Below are 26,416 nucleotides of genomic sequence, written 5' to 3' on the forward strand. Positions count from 1 at the left end.
GAGACAAAATATGTGTAAAATATCAAAGAACCATCAAGTAGAAACAAACTGCCTTTGTCCTTTTCAGAAATAGTTTTCCTAGATCACCATGCATGTTTTGTCACCACTGAGGAGCAAAGTCATGGGTCCCCTGACATGGAGTCTGTCAGTTAAATCTGTCCCTGTCAGTTCCAGGCCAGGACAGGTACAGCTCAGGGACAGGAAGTACTGCCTCCAGAAGAGATGGGGGCTGGGTGCCCTCAGGGTGAGTCTAGGAATAGGTGGGAACAGTTCTGTCCCCTGTCAAGGGGAGATGCCCATACCCCGAGGTTTACTTTCCATGGTCCTCTCAAAGCTTGCTGTTCCTCGGAGGGAAACAAAAAAGGCTGCCTTCTTAAAATTTATTTCACGCTACAAATTGAAAACAGACATGCTTTAATTTAAAATAATCCTACTGCAGATACCGACATGCTACAAGACCCTAGTGCACCCCCAGGGCCCCAGGAGGGCTGCTAAGCTCTGGGCACAGTAAAAGCAAACCAGGTCTGGGATTCTAGTTGTCTTTCAGTTTAAGAGTCATCATCAGAAGAAAGCTTCTTGTATTAAGAACTTCTTTTTTCTTGGCCCCGGTGAAGAACTGGACACAGGAAACAGGCCAGGCAGTTCTTTGCCATTTGACTGGCTGTTCCTGAGTATATAAGCACCACCCTACCTGTTATCCAGTGGAGCCTCAGATGTCCACTGTTTCTGCAGGTCACATGTCCTGATTTGGCCAAATTCTGTAAACCTACCAAGCTGTCTGCAAACATGCGGTCTCACTAGAAATGAGGTGTGGATCTCCTGCTGCCATTTCTTGTGCATGAGGCAATCATACCCTCCTATCTGTCCTGTCCATCCAGCTAGAAGAGAAGAGAGGAGATGGGTTAAGTGTATACACCCAGGCAGACCAGCACATCTCAGGCCTGGGTCAAACATCTTGTAAAATATTTCATGAAATGAGCTTTTTCTCTTTGCAAAAAGCAACAGGTTCCAGCAAGCTTGGCAGAACAAGGCGGCTAAAAGGAAACTCATTCCAAGGGATATTTAAGTCCCCAGTTGAGATGTACTGATGCTCATGTGCTCAAAACATTATTATCACTCCTTGGATGGCAATTAATAAAAAATAAATCCCTGAAATTAACCCATTTTACAGAAATTTCTGTGAAACCAGGAACTCACAGGTTAAATCCTGTAGGACCATTTCTGAAAATTACTAAGCACTATTCTTTTGAATGGGAAGGGAACAACCAGGGAGAGGCTCCAGGGCAAGCCTGTCAGGCTGACCAGACCAGCTCTCTACTGCCCTGCAAGCTGGCCAGGAGGCACCTGCCTCAATGTGCCATATCATGTTGGCTGAGTTCTCTGCTTCTTTAATGCAGTGCCCAATGTGATTATAACATTGGGTTGTCGTCATTCCTGTACAATGAGATGAGAAGTAGCACCAGCTTACATCAGGCCTAAAAGCCAAACTGGAACGAAAGGTCATAAGTAATAGTGGTAAATGACGTCTAGTGTGTGGAAACAGCAAGTGCTAAGTCTCAACCTTCACTAGTCTCTCCAGTTCAGTCTTAGTAAGAAATCAGACTGCAACCAGAGACTGGGGCTTTTGCCAGTGGAGGCAAGAGGAGGGTGCCTGCCCTTGGGCAATGTCAGACCTGTCTGTACCCTTACAGCTGGACCTTAAATGCTTAACGACTCCTCTAGAAGTTACATGGTTCTCCTAGGAACCATTTAGAAAGCATCAAGACTGGCTATCCTTGGTGGATTGTACAGATAACAATTCACACTGACCATTTCCTAAAAGCATCCTAGGTGTGAGCGCCAACCCATAGAAGAGGCAGAGAACTTCAGTTTCTCAAAGTCCTTACACAAGGGTCATCTCGGTCACCCCAAGCCTCAGAGGGGAATGTGGCTGGCTGCTTTGTTACAGGAAGAAAAGGCAACAGAGTAGAATGACAGGAACTGCCATCCCTCCTCAGCCACCATTAGCTATGAGGCCTCAGAAGCACATAGCTGACATCCTGTTCCTCTCAGTGGAGGTGGTGGACCCAGATTAGTGTCCAGTATAGGGCCAACAGCAGCATCATGGTTCGTACCTTCCCAGTTTCCCGCTGGACAAGGTCCTGCATTTCTTCTGTCCAGCCCAGAAGTTCCACCAGTCTTTCTATGCTGTGAATCACATCCCCCAGCTGGGTCACATCCCTTCTGCGAGGACGCCAAGTAAAGGGCCCCACCAAGTCCCGGTTGATGAGCAGTCGGGGCACTGAGCTCCGTACGGCCTCAGACAAGCTGGCAAAAGGCTCCACCTGAAAAATAGCCCAAATGTAAGGAGCAGTGTCCACTCCACAAGCCCATCAAGACACCACACCAGGGCCACAAGGCCTCAAGGGTCAGGAGAGACCACCACACATTTCATGCTCAAGCAGTTTCCTGCACTTGATCTGGATGACCCTGTCTTCCTCCCAGGTCTCCCTCTTCTGTTCCTCCCCACCTTCCTCTTTCCTGCACACTCTGTGGTGGACATCTTCTTCCACCTGTGCACCACTCCACTTGCCCTGATTCAACCCTGTCCTGCAAGTCTTCTCCTTTGGCAGGTCTTCACCGTCTGACTACAGAGAAGCATAAAAATGACATCCAGCTAAAGTGGAATTCTCTCTCGAGTAACAATGTAGGACTGGGGTTGGGATTCAGTGGCAGAGTGCTTGTCTAAAATGTGAGGCACTGGGTTCGATCCTCAACACCACATAAAAATAAATACAGGCTTTTTTTTTTTTTTTTTTTTTTTTTTTGTGCAGTGCTGGGAATCGAACCCAGGGCCCTGTGCTTGCAAGGCAAGCACTTTACCAACAGAGCTATCTCCCCAGCCCAAATACAGGCATTCTATCTACAACTACATACAAATTTTTTTTAAAAAGTAACAACATAAAAAGTAGATATATAAATAAATGGTACAAAGACTGGTTTAGTATCTAGGAGGAAAATGCTCAAGTCCTGCCTTTCACTGGGAAAGTTTCAAATGAATTGAAGACTTCAATGTAAACAAAAGCAGTTCTTGAAGAAAATTTAGGGTCTATAGATAAGGCTGGGGAAGGATGTTTTAGACACGATAGCTGAAGTAAAAGAAGACAAAGGAAAATGACAGATTGGACTGTGTAAACACTCACATTGGTATCTACATAGAACCACTTTGTAGAAAATTTAAACTCATCATCATAAACCAACTACAATATTTACCACGTGACAATTTACATTCTTGCTAATTTACAAACGTAATTTATGAATTAATTTATTTTGCTAATTTATAACCCAATGAAAGATGGGCAAGAGATACAAATATGTAAGTGGTCAACAAACATGAGAAGAGGAACTGCACTATTACAAAAGTGCAAACCTCTTAACTGATCAGAGTGGCAAAAAATTAAAGACAGGCACTTTTAGTATTGGTGAGGCTATGTGAACATGGTCCATTGCACCCTGTCAAGGTACTGTATTGGTACTTCCTGGATACTAAGTCTTAATGTGTATCAACATTTACCCTGTTTGTATAAGTGTAAAAGTGTGTATGTGGATATTCACTGCAGGCACTTTCACTATAAAATTACATACTATCTGCCTTTATTGTCCATAAACAAGAATTGCTTAAATAAATTTTGCTGCAGATCTACAATTCATTATCTTGAAACTCTTATGACTGGGTGTGTTTCAGAATTCAGAATATGTAGGATTTTGGAAAAGATATGGTTCATGTACCATATGATGTGTCACCTCTCAAGATCCAAAGTAGTGCTCCGTAAGCCAACACATGGATATTTCTTCACAAAGCAGACAGGGCGAAGCCTGTGCCTGGTGCCAGAGGATCCAGCTCACAGTGGCACACACTGACAGGCTGCCCTCCACTGGAACCACGCCCTCCCAGGGAAACTGCCAGCACCTACCACACAGCTCCACATGCTCACACCAACATGGACACAGCCAGGTGAAGAGTAGGATACGTGGCGTTGTACAGAAGAGCAACATAAGAAGACAGACCCAAAGGCTAACAGTTGTTGATGGGATTAAAGCTGACTGACTTTGCATTTTATACCTTTATATAACATATGAATGGTGCTTTTATAACCAGAAAAAAAAGAAAACCCAACTATCTTCATTTTTCTTCAAATAGAAATATAGCTAGTGGCTCCAGTGTCTGCATCTTGTGCCTGGCTCAGCCCATACACCCCAACTGCCATGGCTCCCTTAGCCCAGCCTTTGGCATCTCTGAATGTCCCTCCTATGTCCATCCTCCATCCCAGCCCACATCTGTCTGCACTTTGGGCTGTCCTGTCCACTGACCCTAAACCCCAGCTCCTACCTCAGTCTGCTGGACTCCACCCCCACGCATCCATCTCCAGCTCACCAGCTCAACAGCCTTAAACCCATGGCAGAGGCTGAATTCCTGAGGATCCCAGAACCTGCCCACCAGGAAATACAGACTACAACCCTGAAGTCCTATGGGAGTCCAGGCCCTTCCACAACCCCACCCTGGTCTGCCCTCTGCCTTCACATCCAGAGTCCAAGGGCCCCTGCTGGCTTTAACTGGCCACCTGCCAATGCCAGCCAATCACCACCTGCAAGGGCCTCTGCTGGGTTTGTTCCCTGTGCCAGTTCACAGCACAGCAGCCATGTGACACCCCTGCCAGATCTCTCTCAGTTGACACCATCACAAGCAACCAGCCCCACCCCTCCAACCTTCTTGTCTCACCTGGTATTTTTCCCATTGCACACATCATCTTGTAACAAGCTATAGAATTTTCTCAATTTATGCTGTGACTGTCCACAGTGCTGGGACAGGGCCTGGGTCAGCAGGCAGCAACAGTGACACGCGCAAAACATACACGGGGTCTCTAGCCGCTGGGGAGTCCCCAGTGACCCAGGCAGGTACCAGCTTGGTTCATAGCCTCATTTCTTGCTCCACATCTTTTAGAAATTTCTTAACATTCAAACTGAGATACAGGACAGCTTCTTGAATGTGTCCAGCAGGCATCTCCTAGGCACCTCAACAGAGGTATACAGAACCCAACACAGGATGTTCACTCCCAACCACCCTAACCAGCAGAACCCTGCCTGCAAACTAAGCCAAGTGCCTTCCCTCCCCAGCCACTGCCCTCCCACGCTGCAGTTGCCCACCTCTCTGCCTTCTTCAGGACCAGCATCCTCCCCCACTGTACCCTGCTCCCAAAGCCACACTCCAGGCCAGTCCCTTCAGGGTCACAGCTGCCTGAAGTACAGCATTGGTCTTCCTGATCTGGCCTGGAGGCCTGCCACACCGCACCTGCCCTGTCCCTCCTTCCCTTGGAGCCCCCACCACAGGCCCTCCCATTCCCCCAGCCTCTCACACAACTACTCCCCATGCCTACCACACCAGCTGGATCCCTTTGTCTTTAGCACCCCGGGCTGACTCCTCTACACCCACCTCCTCTCTATCCTCCAGCCCATGCCCCAAAAGCCCCTCCACAAACCTCTAGGGAGGTCCCTAGGATGAGCAGCAGATCTGCCATGGGAAAATCAACCACATGTAGCAAGAACCTCTGAGGTAGCGGCTCCCCAAAGAACACAATGTCGGGCTTCACAATGCCAGTGCAGACTGGGCAGCAAGGCACCCTGTCCGCCATCACGTCAGCCTGGGGACACAGAAAGAAGGTAGGACCAAGGAAGATGCCTTTTAGGAGGAAAATACAACTCCTCAAGGAAATTTCAAACAAGCACAAAAGTTGAGAATAGTGCAACAGACCCCACATGCCCAGTTTCAGCAATTACCAACAATTTTTATATAATCCTCCAAAATGTTGGAGGGGTTGGGTATTTAAAAACAAATCCTGGACATCACATGGTTTCACCCACAAATCCCTTCACAGGCTGAATGTCTAATCCTGCTCTACACCTGGGCTGGTGCCAAGAAAACACCTGGTGGACCCCAGGCCTTGGACGGTGCAGCAGGAAGCCTATCCCTGGTCAGAGCTGTGCAAGAGCCACTTCCAGTGCCTGGCACTCAATTTGTTTTAACATCCATTGCACCCACCCAAGGGTCTGGCACTTAGTAGTCTAAACTGATAAAGGCACTGGTCATTCAACAGATGAGCTGATGAAAAGACTAAACATGCATCTACAGAGTGTGATTTTAAAACTTACCACAAAGTTACAGTAACTAAAACAGTGTGGTACTGGCATAAGGATGTACATATACACCGATGGAATAGAACTGGGAATTCAAAAATAACCCACACATCTGTAGGCAACTTGTTTTCAACAACAGTGAAAACCATTCAATGGGGAAAAACAGTCTGTTTAACAAATGGTACCAAACAACCTCACACTATCTACAAAAATTAACTCAAAATGGATCAAAGACCTAAACATAAGAGCTAAAAACTATAAAACTCTTAAAAGAAAACAGGTAAAACTTCATGAACTTGGAACTGGCAATGTTTGTATAGACACAACATTAAAAGCATGAGCAAAAAAAAAAAAGAGAGATAAACTGAAATTCACTAAAATTAAAAACATTTGTATAGCTGGGTATGGTGGCACATGCTTGTAATCCTAGCAGCTTGGGAGGCTGAGGCAGGAGGATGGCAAGCTCAAAACCAGCCTCATCAATTTAGTGAGGCCCTTAGCAATTGAGCAAGACCCTGTCTCAAAATAAAAAATAAAAAGGCTGGGGGATGTGGCTCAGTAAGTGCCCCTGGATTCAATCCCAAGAACCAAGAAAAAGAAAAAAAAAAAAAAATTAGAATATCATAAGATATTACCAAGAAAGGGAAAAAAGCAACCCACCCACATACTTGCAAATCACGTGTCTGATAAGGATCTAGTTTCCAGATATAAAGAACTCTTAGAGCCCCAAATAAAGCAACAGACAATGCCACAAGGGCACAGGTGCCGTGGAGAAGAGTATGACAGTTCCTCCAACAGCTACAGAGTTCCCATGGGACTCAGCAGGTGCACTCCTGGGTGTGCACCACAGAGGTGAGAACCAGGACCCTGAGCACAACACACACAGAAGTGTCCACATGGCATGGGGCTTGTCTTCTACTTGCTTCCTGCTGCTGAAGTGAGATCCAGTAACGGGCAGCTGCCTCTTCAAGAGCACAGGTCACATGCCCTTGGTGCTTTCACAGAGCTGCCATGTTCACAGTTCAGGGTACTCTCTGTGCTCAGATTCCTTACTCTACCCTATTCTTTATGAAACCCATCCTAAGTATCACGGATCTCACAGAGGTACCTCTTCTGCTCTATGCTCAACAGTGAAAATTACAAACAAAAAATATCCTATAATAGTTGAGTGTCTAAACCTACCACTCTACAGTTAATAAAAAGATCAGAAAGAGTAGGCAGAACTGCAGATGCTGACACAAGACATGTATGCTCATGTATGCACATCTCTCTAAAGGCCTAGAACAGTTAGGAGCAGTGGTGGCACATGCCTGTAGTCCCAGCAGCTCAGGAGGCTGACACAGGAGGGCAAGTTCACAACTGGCCTCAGCAACTTAGTGAGATCCTAATAAGCAACTTAGTGAGACCCTGTCTCCAAATTTAAAAATAAAATAAAGGTCTAGGACATTGTACACTGTTATGATTTGGACCTGAGGTATCCCCCAAAAGCTCAAGTGTGAGACAATGCAAGAATGTTTCAGGGCTGAAATGATTAGTTTATGAGAGGTGTGACCTAATCTGCAAATTGAATCACTGATATGGATTAACCAGGAGATAAACTAGGTAGGTAGGGTGTGGCTGGACAAGGTAGGTCACATCAGGCATACCTTTGGGGTTTATATTTTGTCCTTGATGAGCAGAGCTCTTTCTGTTTCCTGGTTGTCATGTTCTCCACCATACCCTTCTGCCTCACCTCGGCCCAGAGCTACGGAGTTGGCTAACCATGGACTGACCCTCTAAAATCATGAGCCAAAATAAACTTTTCCTCCTGGGTTCTTCCTGTCAAGTCTTTGGTTACAGCAATGAGAAGGTTGACTAAAACATACACCAAATTGTTAAAGACGGGCAGTAGGAACTGGTTGAAAGAAGACTCATTCCATACTGTCTTAGTTTTTTTTATAAGCATGTATTACTTTTCTAAATTAAAAATAAAGGAAAAGGTCAGGTGAGGTGGTGCACACCTGTAATCCCAGTGACTCGGGAGGCTAAGGCAGGAAAATCACAAGTACAAGCCAGCCTGAGCAAATTAGCAAGGCCCTAAGCATCTTAGGGAACCATCTCAGCACCCTTGGGTTAAATCCCTGATACTAAAAAAAAAAAAAAGGAAAAATATCATACCACTTTACCAGATCACCTCCACCCCGCTGAATTGCAGAAGAGTGAGACTACCCTAGTAGGACCACTCACCCAGAAGTCTTCCCCGGGGCAGGATCTTCGGCAGACTGTGCAGGTGGCCGAAGCGAAGGTTCCATGAGCTTCAACCAGCTTTGAGGTGGGGATGCCAGACACTGAAATCCAAGCAAAGCAAATGTCGCAGCCTTGGGGTGACATGAGTCCCAAGTCAGAAGCATGACTTTTGGATATGGTGGCCTCCTGGAAGGGATCTCAGCCCTCTAGAAGGTCCAGTGTCCTTGCCTATATTACCAATAGATGATTCTCCACCAACCAGAGTAAGGCACAGGGGGTCCCAGCTGGAGCCAAACCACATTAAAACAAAGCCTTCAAAACTCAGTACAAGCCAGGCACAGTGGCACATGCCTGTGATCCCAGTGGCTAGAGAGGCTGAGACAAGGAGAATTGCAAATTTTCAAAGCCAGCCTCAGCAATTTAGAGAGTTCCTAAGCAACTCAGTGAGATCCTGTCTCTAAATAAATAAATAAGTTAAAAAAAAAAAGGGACTGGAGATGTGGTTCAGTGGTTAAATATCCCTGAATTCAATCCCTGGTACAAATAAAAAAAAAAAAAAAATCAGTACAAAGATCTGGAGTGTGGCTTGGTGAAAGAACACCAGGCTAGTATGTACAAGGTCCAGGGTTCCAACCCCAGTAACAAAACAAACTCAATACAAAAACTCCATTTGATATAAATTCAGATAAAATTATGTCTGATACTGTTAGGCATGGTGGTACATTCCTATGAACCCAGTTACTTGGGACAGTGAGGCAGGAGGATCACAAGTTCAAGACCAGCTTCAGCAACTAAGCAAGACCCTCAGCAATTTAGCAAGACCTTGTCTCAAGATAGAAAATAAGGGCTGGGGTTATGACTCAATGGTAGAGTGCTCACCTAGCATGCGTGAGGCCTGGGTTAAATCCTCAGCACCATATAAAAATAAAAATAAAAAAATAAAAGTATTGTGTCCACCTACAACTAAAATAATAGAAGAACTGAGGATGTAGCTCAGTGGTAGAGCAGTCCTGCCATTCTACAAAACAAAGTAATACATATGTATGTGTGTGTTCATTTCTAATATCTACCAATACATGTCCTATTCTACAGATACCAAGTAAAAATGAGGATATAAATACATTTCCAAAAATTTGCTTGGTGGAAAATAGACAAAAAGTAATATCCCAGGAAAGCTCTCTGTTCATGCTATTGAGGCCCAGGGCAAAAGAACAGTCAGTGTAGATAATGAATGACTGGGTCAGGAAAATGGGGGCTGATTCAAAAGGAAATAAAATGCTATTACCTCCAGAGTATTTTCCCTCCTCCAACCTGTTGCCAAGGTTACCTGCCTCCAGGGAATGGTTCCTCCCAGCAAGAAGTTGTTAATGAATGTCCCCTGGGTGGCTCCTCTCCTGCCCAGGGAGCAGGTGGTTTGTGTCCCTGCCCTAAGATCACCCTACCTTTTGGTCAGATAGGCAAGATGAGAGGAAGGGGCATGAGAACAAAGGAAATCTAAAATCTATAAAAGAGGCAGACACCCCCACAAGCTCCAGCACCAGTTTTGGACCCCCTCCTCTATGCAGTCTCTCTCTCTCTCTCTTTCTCCCACACCACCCCTGCTTTCTCCTAGCCTTTAAATAAAGCTTTTCCTTCTTGTCTCTGTGTTTCTCTGGTGTTCAATCTTCAACCCTGGGGAACGGGACTCAGAGCACCAATATCATCCCTGGTCTTACTACCTGGTTCTAAAAGGCTATAGGGGCTGACAGTCCCACCTGCAGGTGGCTGCCCACCTCCCCATCACTGTTCTAACTGCAGTGCTAAAACCCATGGCCAGGCAGCTCCCACTTTCCCCCAAGGCCTGCTCTGCTGCCCCTCAGAAGCAGACAGCTCCACAGGATAGCCACTGCTGCCTCTGTGAGTTCAAGCCAGAGATTCCACCTCACAGGAAACAGCTCCTGAGCAAGGCCTCTTTTTGGCATCAGGTACCTTGCTGCTGGCTAACTGACTGCCCTGCAGCTGCCCCCACCCAGATGCCTCCCTGAGAAGCACTGCCTGACCTATCCCCTCTGTGAATCACTGCTGTCCTGAACCAGACAACACTGAGGAGCCACTAGTGGTTCTTTAGTGCAAGAGAGTACCAGTTGTTTTTAAAAGCCTGTATTTTCCAGAGATACCCATTGATTCATTCATAGATTATTTCTAAATTAAATTTACAATGTGAAGGATTTACTTGAAAACAACCTGGAGGTGAGAAGGTGGGCAAACAGACAAATAAGGACTCCATGTGTCAGATATAGAAAGTGAATGGGAGGACAGAGGGTTTCTTAGATGTTTTATTTCTCTATGGGTCATATATTTCTTTCTTTTCCTTTTTTTTTGGTACTGGGATTGAACCAAGGTGTACTTAACCACTGAACCATATCCCCAGCCCTTTTTATTTTTATTTTAAGACAGGGTCTCACTGAGTTGCTTAGAGCCTCACTAAGTTGCTGAGGCTGGTTTTGAATTTTCAATCCTCCTGTCTCAGCTTCCTGAACTGCTGGGATTACAGGCCTAACCACCGTGCCCAGCTCCATTTCTTTCCTTCTTTCTGGGGATTGAACCCAGGGCCTTGTGTTTGCAAGGCAAGCACTCTATAGCTCTACTGAGCTATATCCCCAGCCCTTCATTTATTTCTTAAAATAAAAGAAAGAAATCATCATTTCAGATTAGCAAAATAACATTGACTTTAGCTCTGTCCAAGACTCACAGCTCAGCAGGAAGACATGCCCACAGGGAGGTCCCAACAGAGGTCTAGCTGGCTCGAAACAGCATCAAAAATGAGGTATAAGCACCAGCCAAGTGCCACCTGGAAACAGGCAGAGACGTGACCCGGAGAGGAAACAGGCTCACCTCTCTCAAGCCCATCGATGTTCTGAGTGTAGAGCCGCAGAAGCAGTCCCTTGTCGTGGAGCAATCGGAGAAAGTAGTGAGTGGCATTGGGCCTGTAGTTTCCAGGGTACAGCTCCTTGGCCAAAGTGAAAAAGGGCTTGGGGTTGTGGGAAAAAAAATCCAGTTCAAAAATAGCCTCGGGGTAAGGGATGTTGTACTGCTGGAGGTTGCTGTAGAGGCCACTCCCTGGAGATCTGCAGAGTGAGAAGGAAGAGGTCCTGAGCCTACCAGGAGAGAGTGGGGAAGCCTCGGCAGGGGCCACAGTGGTACCTGAAGTCTGGAATGCCGCTGGGTGTGCTGATACCGGCCCCCACCATGACCACCACCTTCTGGCAGGCTCGCACCCGGATCAGCTCAGCAATGTCCTGCAGGGACAGCTTCTCCTTCTCACTGTTACCTCCACTTCCAAAGATGCCTGAAGCACCCACAGAGAGAGAGATGGCCCTTCGTCCACCTATAACACTGACAACAAAAGCAGAACAAAAAGGCAGCAGATGACAACCAGTTTCATGCTAGCAAGAACAAGTCTCTACCCTTCCCACCATCAAAAAGGTCATGCATTTCACCCCAATCTCCCCAAAACAACCAACTTTCTCACCGTGGATGACCACTGGCTAAAACAGAAAGCAGTCGCAAATCAGAAATCAAGACAATTTGGGAGTAAAACTTTCAGTTAATGAGTGCTGTGTAATCAGGAAAGCATCACTTGTCAGTCCGGTCATCAAAGCAGTGCTAAGAACAGGGATCCTCAAAGAAACCCAAGCCAGGGCCAAGAGCATCCCTTTGTGAAGGCTTTGGGCACATGTTCAGCAGATCTACACACCTTAACATACCTGGGATGAAATGAATATACAGTGATGTTCAAAGAAAATTAATATTCTCAGGGTTTGCATCAAAATATTGAGATAAAAGCTGGTCTCTAAAGACCATTCCAGAAAGAAACATTCATGCCCTGACAAGGTTTCAAATTGCTGCACAGAGTTCATCTTTAATGTCTGCAGCAGACAGGGGAAGCTCATATTAACAGCCAAAAACACACAATCAGGCAAGGTAGAAGGTATACTGCAGTTCTGGGGTCTCCCTACAAAGTTCTGGAAGGTTCTTAGGTCACCTCCAGAAGCCAAGCGCAAAGATGGGGAGTCACAAAACAAGTCACAGGCTTCAATGAGGCCTCAAGAGTTTGTAAACGACTCCACACCTGGGCAGACAAGAAGAAAACAAAGCAATGCAAATGACACACAGCTGATAGCAGCACCTGAAGGTCAGGGCAGGAGGCATGGCAGCTGCAGAAGCCCTGGGAGGCGACAGTCTTGGCTCCTAGAGTCCTCTGGGCATCTAACAAAGAATCTTAAAATCTAGGGGCAAAAGAAATTGCCAGTTGCAAGTCTGGGCAAATGAACTGCTTCTCACAGACTGACCTACAGTTTCTGTGTTAAAACCAATGGTGGCAAGGGGTTGGTTTAATGACAGTCAATTTTGCAGATGATCTATTAGTAGAACTGGCTGTATAGACGCAAGTGTCTGTCCTGCTTGCTCTATCCCCAGCACCGAGAACACAGCCTATACAGAATAAGAGCTCGATAACGGTATCTTTGATGAAAATCTCTTTATTAAACTTTCAATAGGTATCACGTGAATTTACCATTTACTTGGAATATTCCCCCATTACAGGGCATCTACGTTCATGTCCTAACGACTAAGGACCTTAAGATTTTTCCGTTTGTGTGCTCAGTTGCTAGGCAAGGATCTGCGTGCCTGTCTAGCACGCGTAAGGCCCTGGGATGGATTGTGGTGGGATTCCGAAAGGCGCAGTTATTGGGTGTAGTCACCTACCCACGGCGGTTTTAACTGCACGACCTTTATAAAAGGCCAGTAAAACGTTAAATGGAACAGCGTTACTTGTAACAGCTACAGACAGGACACTATTTCAATGCAAGAACGGTGGAACAAGTTACGAAACATCCACATAATGGACATCCACAGGCCAGTACAAGGGCCGTACTGCCAACGACGCAGGCCCTGGGCACCCGGTCAAGAACAGAGGCGAGCCCTGCGCGCTACCCCGGGGCCTCTGGAGGCGCACCTGCCGGGCTCCCGCCAGCGCGGCTCCGTAGCCGCGCGCGCACGGACGCCGTCCGCCCCTGCACACACCGGCCGCCAGGCGCGGGACTGCGGGGACTGCGGGGCCCGCACCGGGCCGGGCCGCTCACCTCCCGGGCCCCACAACCTGAGCGCGGCTAGCGATCGCCGGCCCCACAGCGCCATGATGTTCCTTCCCGAGCGTCCGCAGGTCACGTGCCCGCGCCTCGGCCTGTGCGCTCGTGCCCCGCCCCCTACACCGCCCGCGCAGTTCCCGCCCCCCGCCCCCCCCCCCGCGCGCCGCGCGCGCCATCCCAGAGCTCCCGCCCAGCTCCACCGGAGCGACATCACTGCGAGCTCCTGCTCCACCCCAGGGTCCCTGCGCACTCGGGTGGAGGTTGACGGCGGGTGGGGGCGGTTCCTCGGTCTGCTGAGCTCTGGCTTCTTGCCCCGGAGGCCAGGCCCAGAGGCTGCGTTTCGCTACCTCGCACCTCCGCCTCTGTTCGGCCGCGACGGAGATAACTAATGCTTTCTGAGCGCTTGCTACGGCCAGGCTTTACATTACACCCCGTCCTCGCCAGACACTCCCAGGCAAGAGCTACTGCGCCTCGCGGAGAGGATCTGCGGTCTCGAGGCCGAGGCCGCACGGCCAGTCGGGACCGCTCGTCCACCGGCGCCCGTTCTCTTTAATGTCTCAAGAGCACCTCCAGGTGCGGGAAGCTGCGTACAAACCCAGGAGAGAATTTTGCCTAAAACGCAGCGGAGCGCGGTTACCCTGACAACTGCGCGCAGCTGCAGCTGGCTGCGGCGTTCCCGGCGTGCCCCGCGCCACGCGGGCCGGAAGTGCTCACTCACTTCCGGCCCTCACTTCCGGCCGCCATCCCCGCGGCGCTGACATCTCTGCTCAGTCCCTGTCCCGGGTTCTTCCTGCCGTCATGAAGGATGTACCGGGCTTCTTACAGCAGAGCCAGAGCTCCGGCCCCGGGCAGGCAGCCGTGTGGCACCGTCTGGAGGAGCTCTACACGAAGAAGTGAGCCCCGAACCGAGGGGCGGGACCTCGTCCTCGCCCGGCTGCGGGCGCTCGCAGTGCGAGCGGGGAGGCCCGCGGGAGACGGGGCGGGCTGGGCCAGGGAGGGTCTGAGCAGTCCTGAGGGCAGAGCTGTAGCCGGGCCTGGGGATGGAGGGCTCACCGCTTTCCCACCCTGGGCGCTGTGACTGAGGCTTCCGAACGCCCTTTATTCTGGTCTTACTGCAGAGCTCAGTGTTGGCCTGTGCTTTACCTCTTGATTCGGTCAAACAAGCACACTGCGAGTGTCAGAGTGCCACCCCTTTGGGGCAACAGGTCTCGGGGGCTTATATTTAGCCATGCCGTAGTGTGACAGCATCTACGGTTGTTTTTCTCACGGTTTGGATCCAATAAGCCGAGGTCAGTGTAGTTTTCTTGTTGATTCTGCAACTGGTTACGGCAGGATGCAGCCACACCGCTCTCCCATTGCTTTTGCTTTCTGTAGTACTACATGTTGGGCTTTGTGCCCCCAGAGATCTCAGTTTGAATTCCTTCAGAAACGTTGAACTTTAGAACAATTTTCTTTTGCTAAGCACCAACCTCTATTTAAATGAATAGAGTAAATCGTTAGTGTCCTGCTAGAGCTCTCTCATGGGGAAACACACCTGCTGTAGTAACCTTCCTGATGGGATAGTTAGCATAGAATCTTTCACAGCGTGTTTTGTTTGTTTGTTATTTGTGGTGCTGGGGATGGAACCCAGGGTTTCACACATGCCAGGCAGGGCTCTGCCACTGAGCCACATCCCCAGTCCAGGCACAGCATGTTTCATGCTGTACAGTAGTCTGCTAGTAGAAGTTTTTTTAGAGAAAATTCTTAGGATTTGGCAAGTAATTGCTTTGTTGGGCAGTACTTTGTATTTTTTTAAAGCATTTTATCTCCACTGTTAAATATAGGCCTTTGTTTTTTGGAAGAAGTGTGCTTTGTTACTGTCCTGGAATAATGTTATTAGCTTACTTCTTCCTTCATCCCATTCATGAATGAGGAAATTGAGACTTGGTTTCTCACCTTCCTTAAGATACTCAGCTAATAAATAGGAGAGACTGGATTTCAACTTAACTGTTTGATTCCAAAACTCTTGTTTCCATTTTAACTTCATGATAACCCTTTGGAGTAGTCTAGACAAAAGTTCTCCATTTCATACATGGGGAACTGAGACTTAAGATATGCCAACTCAGTGTGACAGAAACATTGTGTGACAACCAGGCAAAGAATTCAAGTCTATTAGCATCTGTACTAGCCTTCAGTACAGTCAAGACTGGTCAGCTTGGTTGTCTGCTGGAACACTGATGCTTAAGGGATCTCAACTACCTCTTGGTTGATAATCTGAAAGGCCTTGTGTTTTCTAGGTTATGGCATCAGCTGACACTTCAGGTGCTTGATTTTGTGCAGGATCCATGCTTTGCTCAAGGAGATGGTCTCATTAAAGTAAGTGACTTTTAAGAATATGCTCAAGGACTTTTCGTAATAATAGCTGATAATGATAATGAGCTACACCTATTCAGAAATCACTTTGTCTCCAAGAATATTTTGAGCACTTTGTATGTTTAGTCCTACTCTTCACATCAATGTCAAAAGATAAGTACTACTCTTACTCTTTTTCCTTTTCAATGTAGAAACAGGCGTAAGGGATTCCCATAGGTCACAGCTAATAAGTGACAGAAAAACATTCAGTTTCTAAAATCCTAGACCAGGGTTAGGGGCATAGCCCAGCATGTGGAGTATGTGCTTTTCATCCCCAGCACCACAAAAAAAAAAAAAAGGAGGCACAGTGCCCAACCTGGGCAACCTAGCAAAACCCTGTCTCAAAAAGTAAATAAATTTCAAAAAATAAATAGGATTCTAGCCTAAAATACTGTCTTTATAGCATGACCTGGTATGTTATTGTTTATAGAAATTTTTTTGTATTCCATTTTTGGAAAACTTACTCAAAAATGGAAAATTCAAAACCAGTTAGGGTACAGAGTAGGATACAGAGGAGGGATCTTCTAGGTAATTCCCCTCACTCTGTTCCTCACCTTTGCTGACTCTGCTTACACAGACATCTTTGTCCAGAGTAATGTAGAAGGCAGAGTACAGTCGAGGATGGGTGGTTGGAGGGGAACTGCACAATATCATGCTGCCTCTCTAATAGAGCTTTTAGGATTTTCTCAACAGGAGGGAAAAAGAGGATGCACACTCTTTCCAGCCTTCCCTAGATCCCTAACAAGCCCCCATGAGTGTGCTCACACATGAAGCCTCCTGTTTGAGGTCTTTCCTGACATCTTACTCTTTGGTGCTTTTCTCTGATTTTGAATTAAAGATTGATAGCTAGCTTATAATTTTAGCTCATTTCTCCTGAATATGTTACTTTATAGTGCACATAGTAAGGCTTACCACCTACCATAACACCTATTTTCCTTGTGGTTTATACCCATCCATTCAACATTTTTCTACCCAAGGAATTTGCAGTCATCTGTAAGCCTGATATAGCTGAGTGGTGAAGTGTACCTGCATTAAATCAGTCCAAAAAAAAAAAAAATGATGAATAAGACAGGTTTCAATACTTGCTCACCATGATTTCACACTATAAAGATATATAATTCCTAAATATTGCTATGCTTTACTTATCTTTTTTTGTTGTTCTTTTTAGTTATATATAATAGAATATATTTCACCATATGCATACATGGAGTGTAACTTCCCATTTTTGTGGTTATACATGATGTGGAGTTACACTGGTCATGTGTATTCATATATGAACATAGGAAAGTTATGTCCAATTCATTCTACTGTCTTTCCCATTCCCATCCCCCTTTACCTTCTTATCTTTAAATCACTTCTACACAGATGACAAAGAATGTCTTCAGCCTCAAGCATTCAGGTCAACAGATTTGTTTACTTTTTTCATGGATAAAATAAGAACTTAAAAATTGTTGAGACCCAGCCCACATAAGTGTAAAGCTGAGTAGTATTCATAAAGTTATAGTTACCAGAAGTAATTTTTGAGTTTCTGAACTTGGTAGACTTCTTTTTTTAGATAATTCCATAAATTACAAGAGGTGTCAGAAAAGTTAAAACAGTCCCTCTAAATGAGGACGATGTCTTTGAAATAGTTTCTTGTCATGCACAGATCATTTTATTTAGCTGGATGTATGCCAGATTTAAATAGCTTAACTGCCACAGGGACATTTCCATCCTTCTCCCTGCATATCCTACAGGAAGTTCAGGCTCTCCTTATCCAAACTTATCCTACTTGGCCCACACTGGGCACTCCCTTTTCCTACTTACCTGGTCATTAGCCCAGGGGACACTCAGTTCCCCTTCTCTGTGACTAGCCGACTTTGATCAAGTCTGACTCAACTTAGTGACATGTCTCTCAGACCTGCTGTCCATCATCACCACCATGGCACCCCCTCTACTGTCTTGGCTCCTCCTAACCCCTGGCTGGTGCTACTTGTTGTCTTGCTTGCAGTCCTCTCTGCCCTCAGTCCTGCTTCCCTCCTTGGTTCAGCCTTGCCTTTAGAACAGAGACCAATTCTCAGTGCCTCCCACTCTGTCCTTCAAAAGTATTCCTGAAACGTGTAATTTGTTCATATCTGGAATGTTCTCTCCCACACCAAATATACACCACTCTAACTGCTCTTCATTACTTGAAACCCAGTTGTCACCAGAGCCTTTGAACAGCCTTTGAAGCCTCTCACTTGGCTGACCTTCTTACATGTCTTTTTCCATTGCTCCTAAACTGAGAATATTGACATTCATCATTGCAGACTCTTCTCCACTATCCCAGGAGACCCCTGAAAGCTCAGGATTTGCCTCATTCTGTGTCTGCTGGCCTACCCAGGGTCTGAGGAAGTACCCTAGTGTGTGTTAGTGGCTAAGAAATTTAGTAACAAGACATAACTAGCCTGTAGCCTTTTAAAATCCGAAGGAACTCTGTTCTGTTTGGTTAGTGGACTTTCCAGATGGATAGTCTGTTGTACTTGGAGTATCTTGTACAAAGAATATAGGAATTAGTCTTTAGAAGAGTCACACAGGTCAGTGTTCTCATTTCCAAGCTAGAAGGAAACCCTGGTGGTTTTTTTTTTAATACTCCATTGGTGATCATGTACATGAACTTAAACCCTAAGATGGGTGTCCTGTCATTCAGCAGACATATGTAGCACTTTCTGTGGTAAGCATTGTGGTTCGCAAACTCAGAACTTGGTAAGAATGGTGTTAAGAGTCTAATTTTGAAGAATGAAAGACATTCTCTACTTACTGTCCATGTTTTGGTTCCACAGCTTTATGAAAACTTCATCAGTGAATTCGAACACAGGTAAACCTTTTTTTTTTTTTTTTTAATTTGTTCTAATTGGTTATACATGACAGTAGAATATATACATTATACACAAATGGAGCATAACTTATTCCTCTGGCTGTACATGGTGCTGAGTCACACCAGAAGTGTGATCACATACATGTATAGGGTAATGTCTGTCTCATTCTACCTCCTCCCATCCCTCCTCATCCCTCCCCACCCTCCCCTCTTCAAAATCCAAAGTTCTTCATTCTTCCTTACTCACCCCACTTTTTTATTTTGCAAATGAGTCCATTAATGCTCCTCGACCCTCAGAAATGCTTTTTATTTCAGGGTGAACCCTTTGTCTCTGGTAGAAATAATTCTTCATGTGGTGAGACAAATGACTGGTAAGCCTCACTTTATTTCATAATGGAATAGATCCAAATGGTAAAGCGCTCTTCATTTATAATTGAATGAACTGAAGAATAATTGGATAGACATTATCAACCCCGCCACCCTAAAGACTTTTGTGCCTAAAGGTGTCTCAGCTGTTAGAAACATGCTGTTCGTGGTTTCTCTGACTTCGTTATTTCTCTTTTAGATCCTAACGTGGCTCTTACATTTCTGGAAAAGACTCGTGAGAAGGTGAATGTGGGATCTGAACAACACTTTCTGGACTGTGTATGACTCTCCACACTCTTAGAAACTATGTGTCTCCCAGGTTGGGGATTGGGTCACTGACAGGTAGAGCCCACTTTGCAGTTGACTGTCCAGATTTCTGAGACTCAACTGTGCTTCAATGTCTTCAGGTGAAGAGCAGTGACGAGGCTGTGATCCTCTGTAAAACAGCGATCGGAGCTCTGAAGTTAAACATCGGGGACCTTCAGGTCACCAAGGTGAGATCACATTAGACAGATTTATCTCTGGCTTAAAATAATAACCCAGTCTTCCTCTTTACCTGTCCATTTAAAAATATTTTGAGGTTACAGAAAAGTCAGGAAAGTAGCACAGACAGTTCTCATGCCTCTGATCCAATTCCTCATTGCTTTACTGCCTTGCCTCATCTTTCTATGCAGGCATACGTAGTTTTTCCTAGATCGTTTACAAGTAAGTTGCTGACATGATGCCCCTCCTGTTAGCAGCAGACCTGCGCCCCCACTTGTCCCTCCTCTGAGGACTTCCCAGGGCCTCAGCTAGGTTCACAATAACCAAGGGCAGCCTCCTGGGCACTGGCAGGTCATGTACTGCTTCCCCATTTTCTCTCTACCCCTTAGATTGTTGTTGAAGTTTCCTGTCTGGATTTATTTCTTATTTTCACTTTTATGCAATTTGGAGGGCAAGTGTCAGTAAGTGACAGCAGAAACAGCACATGTGGTTGGTCTACCTTGTTTAACCAGAGCCTGTGTGTGTTTTTTGTTTGTTTTGTTAACCATAACATTGAAGAAAATGTAGCAACAAGAATTAAAGTGTTCCTGTTCTCATTGGGCTAAGAAGTAATTCTTCCATATTGCTTCCCATTCCTAGCACATATGCATATTTGTTACATTTTGTTTTAAAGTACTGAAGACACACTGAGAGCTGTAGGGAATATTGTGATGAGCACTCTCCTGCCCCAGCCTGCTAAGGGCTGAAGCAGCACACACAGGCAGACCACTGCCCCTCAGCTCATGCTCCTCCCCAGCAAGACACTCAGCCCTGCTTCCTCATCCTTTCTTAGTGGGTTCGTGAGTGTAACTGAGTCATTCTCCACTTGCCAGAGTTGAGAGTCACTGTGTTGATATGTGTAACCAGTTCATTTTCATTCCTATATGGTGTTTCATTGTCTTAAGAGTTTTAAAACATACATATCTGGTCTCCTGTGAAGGGATTGGATAATTTTTTTAAATGCTTGTAATAGCATCCCTGTGCACATGGACATAGTATCACTGGGAGTATGTGGTGGCAACAGGTGTGAGGCCTGTGCATCTCCACATACCACACAAGCACTCCGAAGCTCCGGGTCTTCAACACTTGATACTCTGACACTCTTTAACTCTTGGCTGACCTAATGGAGGTGGAATGGTATCCTGTTGGTTTGATTCGTGTTTCTCAATTCCTGGTGGCTTATTGACCATTCCATTCCTGTCTTCACTTCTGTAAAATTGCTCGTACTGTATTTTGCCCATTTTTCTATCCTGTTCTGCCAACCAATTTGTAAAAGTTCTTTACATTTCCCTGGTTATGATCCTTTGTGGGATTGCACATGCTATAAATGTTTTCCCTAGTAATATAACTTGTCCTGTGGGTGTGGTGGTGACTGAGGCAGGAGAGAAGGCAAATTCGAGGCCAGCCTGGGCAATTTAGTGAGACCCTGCCTCAAAACATATAGTGCTAGGGCTGTAACTCAGTGGCAGAGCACTTACCTAGGCCCAGGTTCAATCCCTAGTGCTACCAAAAAAAAAAAAAAAAAAAAAAAAAGAAATATACACATACACACTATAAATATGTTTGTTTATTTATATATTATCTATGTACTTTTTGCTGGGTTTTGGATGAACTGAAGTTTTACATTTATCTGTCTTTGCCTTTGTGGCTTGTACTTTTCATTTTTATATGACATTAAAAATCTTTTGGGGCCAAGGAGATAGCTCAGTCAGTAGAGTGCTTGCCTTGCAAGCACAGGGTCCTGGGTTCAATCCCCAGCACCACCAAAAAAAAAAAAAAAAAAAAGACTTTTAAGTTGGAAGACAACTTTACTACTTGTGTATAGGAAACAATCGAAGATGTTGAAGAAATGCTCAACAACCTGCCTGGTGTGACGTCAGTTCACAGTCGTTTCTACGATCTCTCCAGTAAATACTATCAAACAATTGGAAACCATGCATCCTACTACAAAGATGCCCTGCGGTTTCTTGGCTGTGTCGACATCAAGGATCTGCCAGGTAATGTGACCTTACAAGTTCATGTCACTCAGGAGCATGTTCTCAAGTGTGGCAGCTGTAGGGTGCCAGGGGAGGTGAGTCTCAGAGCTTGCCCACATGGATTCATCCCTTCATGAAGAATAGGTAGAAAGATTTGTTTATGCTTTAGTTTCTACATGACACTTTCTTGCAGCATTTAATTCAGATGACAGAACTGATTCCTCCCAGCCCCTGTGCTCCTCCTCCTCCAAGTCTATTGTCTAAGTCAGAGATCTTGTAGAAAGTACAGCAATGTAAGTACTTCCTCATCCCCTGCAGGATGAATCCCTGTAGCTGAGACTCTCATTCTGAAATGACATTCCAGATCCATGGGAATTAATTATAGTCATTGAAGGGCCTGAGTGTGGAACAAAGTAATTTTGGGGAAAGTGCAAAGAGTATGCATTTAGAAAGACATCTTCAACCTAATTTAGATGTTTCTCAAAATATGCCACAGAACCTAAGGAGACCATGAAGTCTTAAATATGTTGAAGTTTTGATTGTTGTATCTCAAAGTGTACTGAAGAAGCAACTAATGCAATCAAGAGGTACAGGACTGGGCTGCATGGGAATAGCAAGCAAATGAATCTTCGTTTGCAGAGGGGCTGACTGAGGTGTGAGACAGCTGAGTGGCAGTGTGGCTTTCCGCAGCAGGCGAAGCATTGGAAGAACTCATTACTTCAGGAAGTCATACACACTGAACAGCAAAGAGATGCATATATTTAGGGAAAAAGTAATAAATGAATGTTCTTTCCACAGAACTTGTATGTGTGGTCCCTGGTGTAATCCAAGTCAATCCAGCACTTTAGAAGAATTAAAATCATGCTAAGGCGTTTGGGGGTTACCATTACTAAGAATGGCTTCTTTACTTGTGTTATGTGAGCTTTTTAAAGCCAGGCTGGACTGGTTTTGGTTACTTGGGTGTGTCATTGCCATAGTGTCTGAGCAGCAGGAGAGAGCCTTCACACTGGGACTCGCAGGACTTCTTGGAGAGGGAGTTTTTAACTTTGGAGAACTCGTAAGTTGGCTCAGGCACCAATTCCTTCACCAGGGTTGGTGGAGGGGCACAGTGGGGAGCTGGCTTTTCTGCCAGCTGACCCTCTCCATCCCCACAGCTCATGCACCCTGTGTTGGAGTCCCTGAGGAGCACTGACCGGCAGTGGCTGATCGACACACTCTATGCCTTCAACAGTGGTGATGTAGACAGGTTCCAGACTCTGAAGACTGCCTGGGGCCAGCAGGTAGGTCCCACATGCTTCTGGCCCTTACTTGTCCTCTCACATGCCCACTCTCCAGGGGTGTTGGGTGAGCATCTTCCCCACACACTGCAGGTACCCAGGAGACCCTGGGCATGGAGGGACAGTGGTAGTCCAGGCCTCTTGTTCACAGAACAAGGCATCTCACAGGCAGAAACTGCACTAAAGGAAGGTAGAGGGTGTGTGGGAACAGAACACAGCATGTACCCTTCATCTCTGCTGGGTAGAGTGGGTGTCAGAACCCTCCCAGCAGAAGCCCTGTGCTCTGTGTTACTGTGGGGTGGGTAGAAAGACACAGGAAGAACTCAGCACATTTGCTGAACAGAATGAGCTTGAGCAGACAGGTGATGAGAAGGAGTGCATATGGTAGGGAGAAGAGCTTCCAGGAGGGGGGGCAGCAGAGGGGGGTAGGTGCTGGGTGGGAGGGGTTGTAATGGAATTGTTAGAAGCAGATATTACTAAAATGTTGACTATCGTGGGAATCATGGTTGTCTTGTGTTTGTACTTCTTGAAACTAAAGTTTCCCAAAGTTCACAACAACTCATAGGAGTCATGTAGTGCAATAGGGCAGGTGTGTGTGAGGGCAAGCAAAGAGGCAGAATGTGTCAGGCCTGATGCACCTGGTGAAGCATCCCTTCTTCGCAAAAAATGTACCACTCAAAAAGGGAGCTGGAGCCAGACACTGGTGCATGTTTGGGGACTGAGGCAGGGGGGTCGCTTGAGCCCAGGTCTTTAAGAACAGCCTGACAGCACCTTGTGCCAGTCTTGAAAGACCTTCTGGTGTTTGACATCAGTACATATCCTTGTAAATCCCTTTTCTGGAGAAACAGCCTGTCAATCAGTCATTTCTATAGATTTCATAAGAAAAAGAAACTTCAGATGGCTTAGCTGTTAATGAGCCTCAGCAGTCTGAAGCACTTGTTTGCATCTGCCCCATTGCTTTTTGTTCTATTCACCATGTGGGGAGAACCCAGGTAAGGTCACAGATGAGCACAGACATGAGAGTCAGTTCCTTTTTCTGTGCTTCACAGCCTGACTTAGCAGCCAACGAGGCACAGCTTCTGAGGAAGATCCAGCTCTTGTGCCTGATGGAGGTAAGTGACCCCAGAGCCACTGCTGTGCTTCAGGACCTCGGTTGGTGAGCAGTGAGCTCACCCTCTCTTGCCTGGTGTTTCTTCCTCGTTGTCCCACTCCTCACCTTCACTTAACAGACAGCCCCCTCAGACAGGTTCATTGCTGCACAGTCTGAGCTGAGATGGCGGCTCCTTCCTGTCACTGATGTGGCACATCCTCTGGTCTAGTGTTTGTCTGTCCTTCCCCACCAGAATGTGAACTTCCTCAGGAGCTGGAGGTTCTATTTTTGGTTCCCAACGGTGTCCCCTGTTCTCAGGAAACTTGATGGCTGCAAGTACCTGTTCAAGAAATGAGTAGTGGCTACCGTTGAAAATTCCAGCAAAGCTTATTTTCACCTTTAACCTTATCTAAGCCTTGCAAGCTTGTTCCTAGTAAGATATGTGACACATTAAGAAAATTTTATTGTATGGGTACTAAGAAGATGACCTATGTTTTTAAAATATCTGCACCAATCAGTTCTTGGTCCATTTTTATTTGGAAAACAATTTTAAATAGTTAATCAGTATTTTTTTTTTTTTTTTCCAGATGACATTCACACGGCCAGCCAACCACAGACAGCTCACTTTTGAAGAAATTGCCAAAAATGCTAAAATCACAGTGAACGAGGTACAGTTCTTGGGCGTGGGGTGTCAAGCTGCAGAGCTGCCACCTGGCAGTGTGGGATACTGGGTGTCTGACAGGAGCCCTCCTACACAGGTGGAGCTGCTGGTGATGAAGGCGCTTTCAGTGGGGCTGGTGAGGGGCAGCATAGACGAGGTGGACAAGCGAGTGCACATGACCTGGGTGCAGCCCCGTGTGCTGGATTTGCAGCAGGTGAAGCCACCAAGCCCCTGGTTTGCCTTTGCTGGGTTGGGTTATGTCTATACTGTCTCGATTTCCTGTGGGCGGAAGCCACTTGGGAAGAAGGGTCATTGGACACGTGGTTTGGGGAGTGGATTATTACTGTGGGGACTGAAGCCTTTTCTTAGAACCCAGCTTAATGCAAGCCTGGGGTCTGAGCCCTGCACTTAGAAGCTTATTGCAACAACAGTGCTGGTTGTGCTGATAAAACCTTTTAATCTTAAAATTGGTATTCTGATCAAACATGTTCCTGGTTTCATGATCTGAGCTCAAATCCATATTATTCATATTTGCTAGAAATTTAATCCTGTGGATTTCCTCTATTCTTGCCTGTTTTCTTTAATGCAAGTTTTTAAAATATTCTTGTGATAAGAGTTGACCAGGGTGATCCCGTTGCACACCCCACCCCAGCTCTGATAGCTTCAGTGCTGCCCCAAGAATGAGCTGGAGTTTAGGCCTGCCCCACTTGGCCTGTGGCTCCTGCATGCCTGATGCCCATGTGACCCTGCTTTGCCCTCAGATCAAGGGGATGAAGGACCGCCTGGAGTTCTGGTGCACTGATGTGAAGAGCATGGAGATGCTGGTGGAGCACCAGGCCCATGACATCCTCACCTAGCACCCCGGTGCCCAAGGCCCTGCCTCACCTGGGAGGCACTTCTGTGGCCCTGAAGCTGACAACAAAGAAGATCTGCATTGGATTGGGGTGTGGATTTAGATCGTGATGGGAGTAGGGACTACTCACTGTAAAAATGGAGGACTGTCACTTATGGGGGCCCAGCCAGAGGTGAAGGCTCTTTGGTGGGGGTGTCTTATAACCTGCAGTGGGATAGGGGGTCTCCAGGCCTCAGGTCATAAGAGAGGGCAGGAGTGAGTGGGAAAGCCCTCAAGTCTACCCATGCCCCAAGGTGTGTCTCTGTCCCCATCCACCCTGTGCACAGATCCTCCAGTGTGTTCAGGATGTTTCGCTAATAAACGCCTTCACTTTGTACTGCTTATGCTTCTCTTCTGGGGTTTAGCTTCCAGGACAAGCTTGTGCCTAAAGAGATGAGAGGGCCTGAGTAGAACCTAGGGAGGGCTTGGTGGGGATGTGGTGGGTACTAGGGCAGAGCCTGCTGCTCTTGGTCATCAGGGAGACACAAGGGTGTCCATTCCCTTCTCCAGCCCACTCAGGATCCCTTTCAGACATCAGTGTCCCCACCAGTGCCACCTTACCTAACTGGTGGCCCACTGCTTCTGTACCCCAGGATCCCCAGTGTTGACATGAGCCAGGCCCCAGACAACCCAGTTCTGGGTGTCCACAGGAGACTCCCTGCAGTGCCGAGCTGGGAGTGGGAACATAGAAGAGTCAGTGTGAACAGCAGGTAGAAGAAGGGGTTTAATGTGCTTTTCCAGGACTGCCGGGGTGGCCACAGGGCCTTCATGCTACGGAGCTCTTCTTGTAGCTCTCCAGGTGGACTAAAACCCAGCCTGCTGGAACCAGGAAGCTGACGAACATGGTGAAGATTCCCACAGCCTGCTCCTGGCGGAGGA

At 46.5% G+C, this 26,416-nt stretch overlaps 2 protein-coding genes across 9 annotated transcripts; one reads left to right on the forward strand and one right to left on the reverse strand.

The window, feature by feature from the left end:
• Window positions 1-401: 401 nt before the first annotated feature.
• Window positions 402-14,286, reverse strand: Sirt3 (sirtuin 3). Of its 8 annotated transcripts, none has more exons than XM_047516519.1 (7): window positions 14,164-14,286; window positions 11,581-11,772; window positions 11,272-11,504; window positions 8,398-8,498; window positions 5,517-5,678; window positions 2,115-2,324; window positions 402-878 (listed from the first exon to the last, which is right to left on the reverse strand). In XM_047516519.1, the coding sequence occupies exons 2-7, from the start codon at window positions 11,625-11,627 to the stop codon at window positions 858-860; spliced, it is 774 nt and encodes a 257-aa protein (XP_047372475.1). In that variant the 5' UTR covers window positions 11,628-11,772; window positions 14,164-14,286; the 3' UTR covers window positions 402-857. The 8 variants fall into 8 exon arrangements, with proteins under 8 accessions (XP_047372475.1, XP_047372473.1, XP_047372476.1 ...); XM_047516517.1 differs by having other exon boundaries at window positions 13,881-14,168; XM_047516520.1 differs by lacking the exon at window positions 14,164-14,286 and adding an exon at window positions 13,777-14,059.
• Psmd13 (proteasome 26S subunit, non-ATPase 13) lies at window positions 13,764-25,879 on the forward strand. The gene is made up of 13 exons (XM_047516513.1): window positions 13,764-14,419; window positions 15,803-15,881; window positions 18,719-18,753; window positions 19,069-19,124; window positions 19,319-19,362; window positions 19,527-19,613; window positions 21,467-21,638; window positions 22,595-22,674; window positions 22,772-22,897; window positions 23,944-24,006; window positions 24,572-24,652; window positions 24,743-24,859; window positions 25,407-25,879. Exons 1-13 carry the CDS (start codon window positions 14,325-14,327, stop codon window positions 25,500-25,502), a joined length of 1,131 nt encoding a protein of 376 aa, XP_047372469.1. The 5' UTR covers window positions 13,764-14,324; the 3' UTR covers window positions 25,503-25,879.
• Window positions 25,880-26,416: the final 537 nt, after the last annotated feature.

Source organism: Sciurus carolinensis, chromosome 11, assembly GCF_902686445.1.
Source record: "Sciurus carolinensis chromosome 11, mSciCar1.2, whole genome shotgun sequence".
NCBI classification, from domain to species: Eukaryota; Metazoa; Chordata; class Mammalia; order Rodentia; family Sciuridae; genus Sciurus; species Sciurus carolinensis.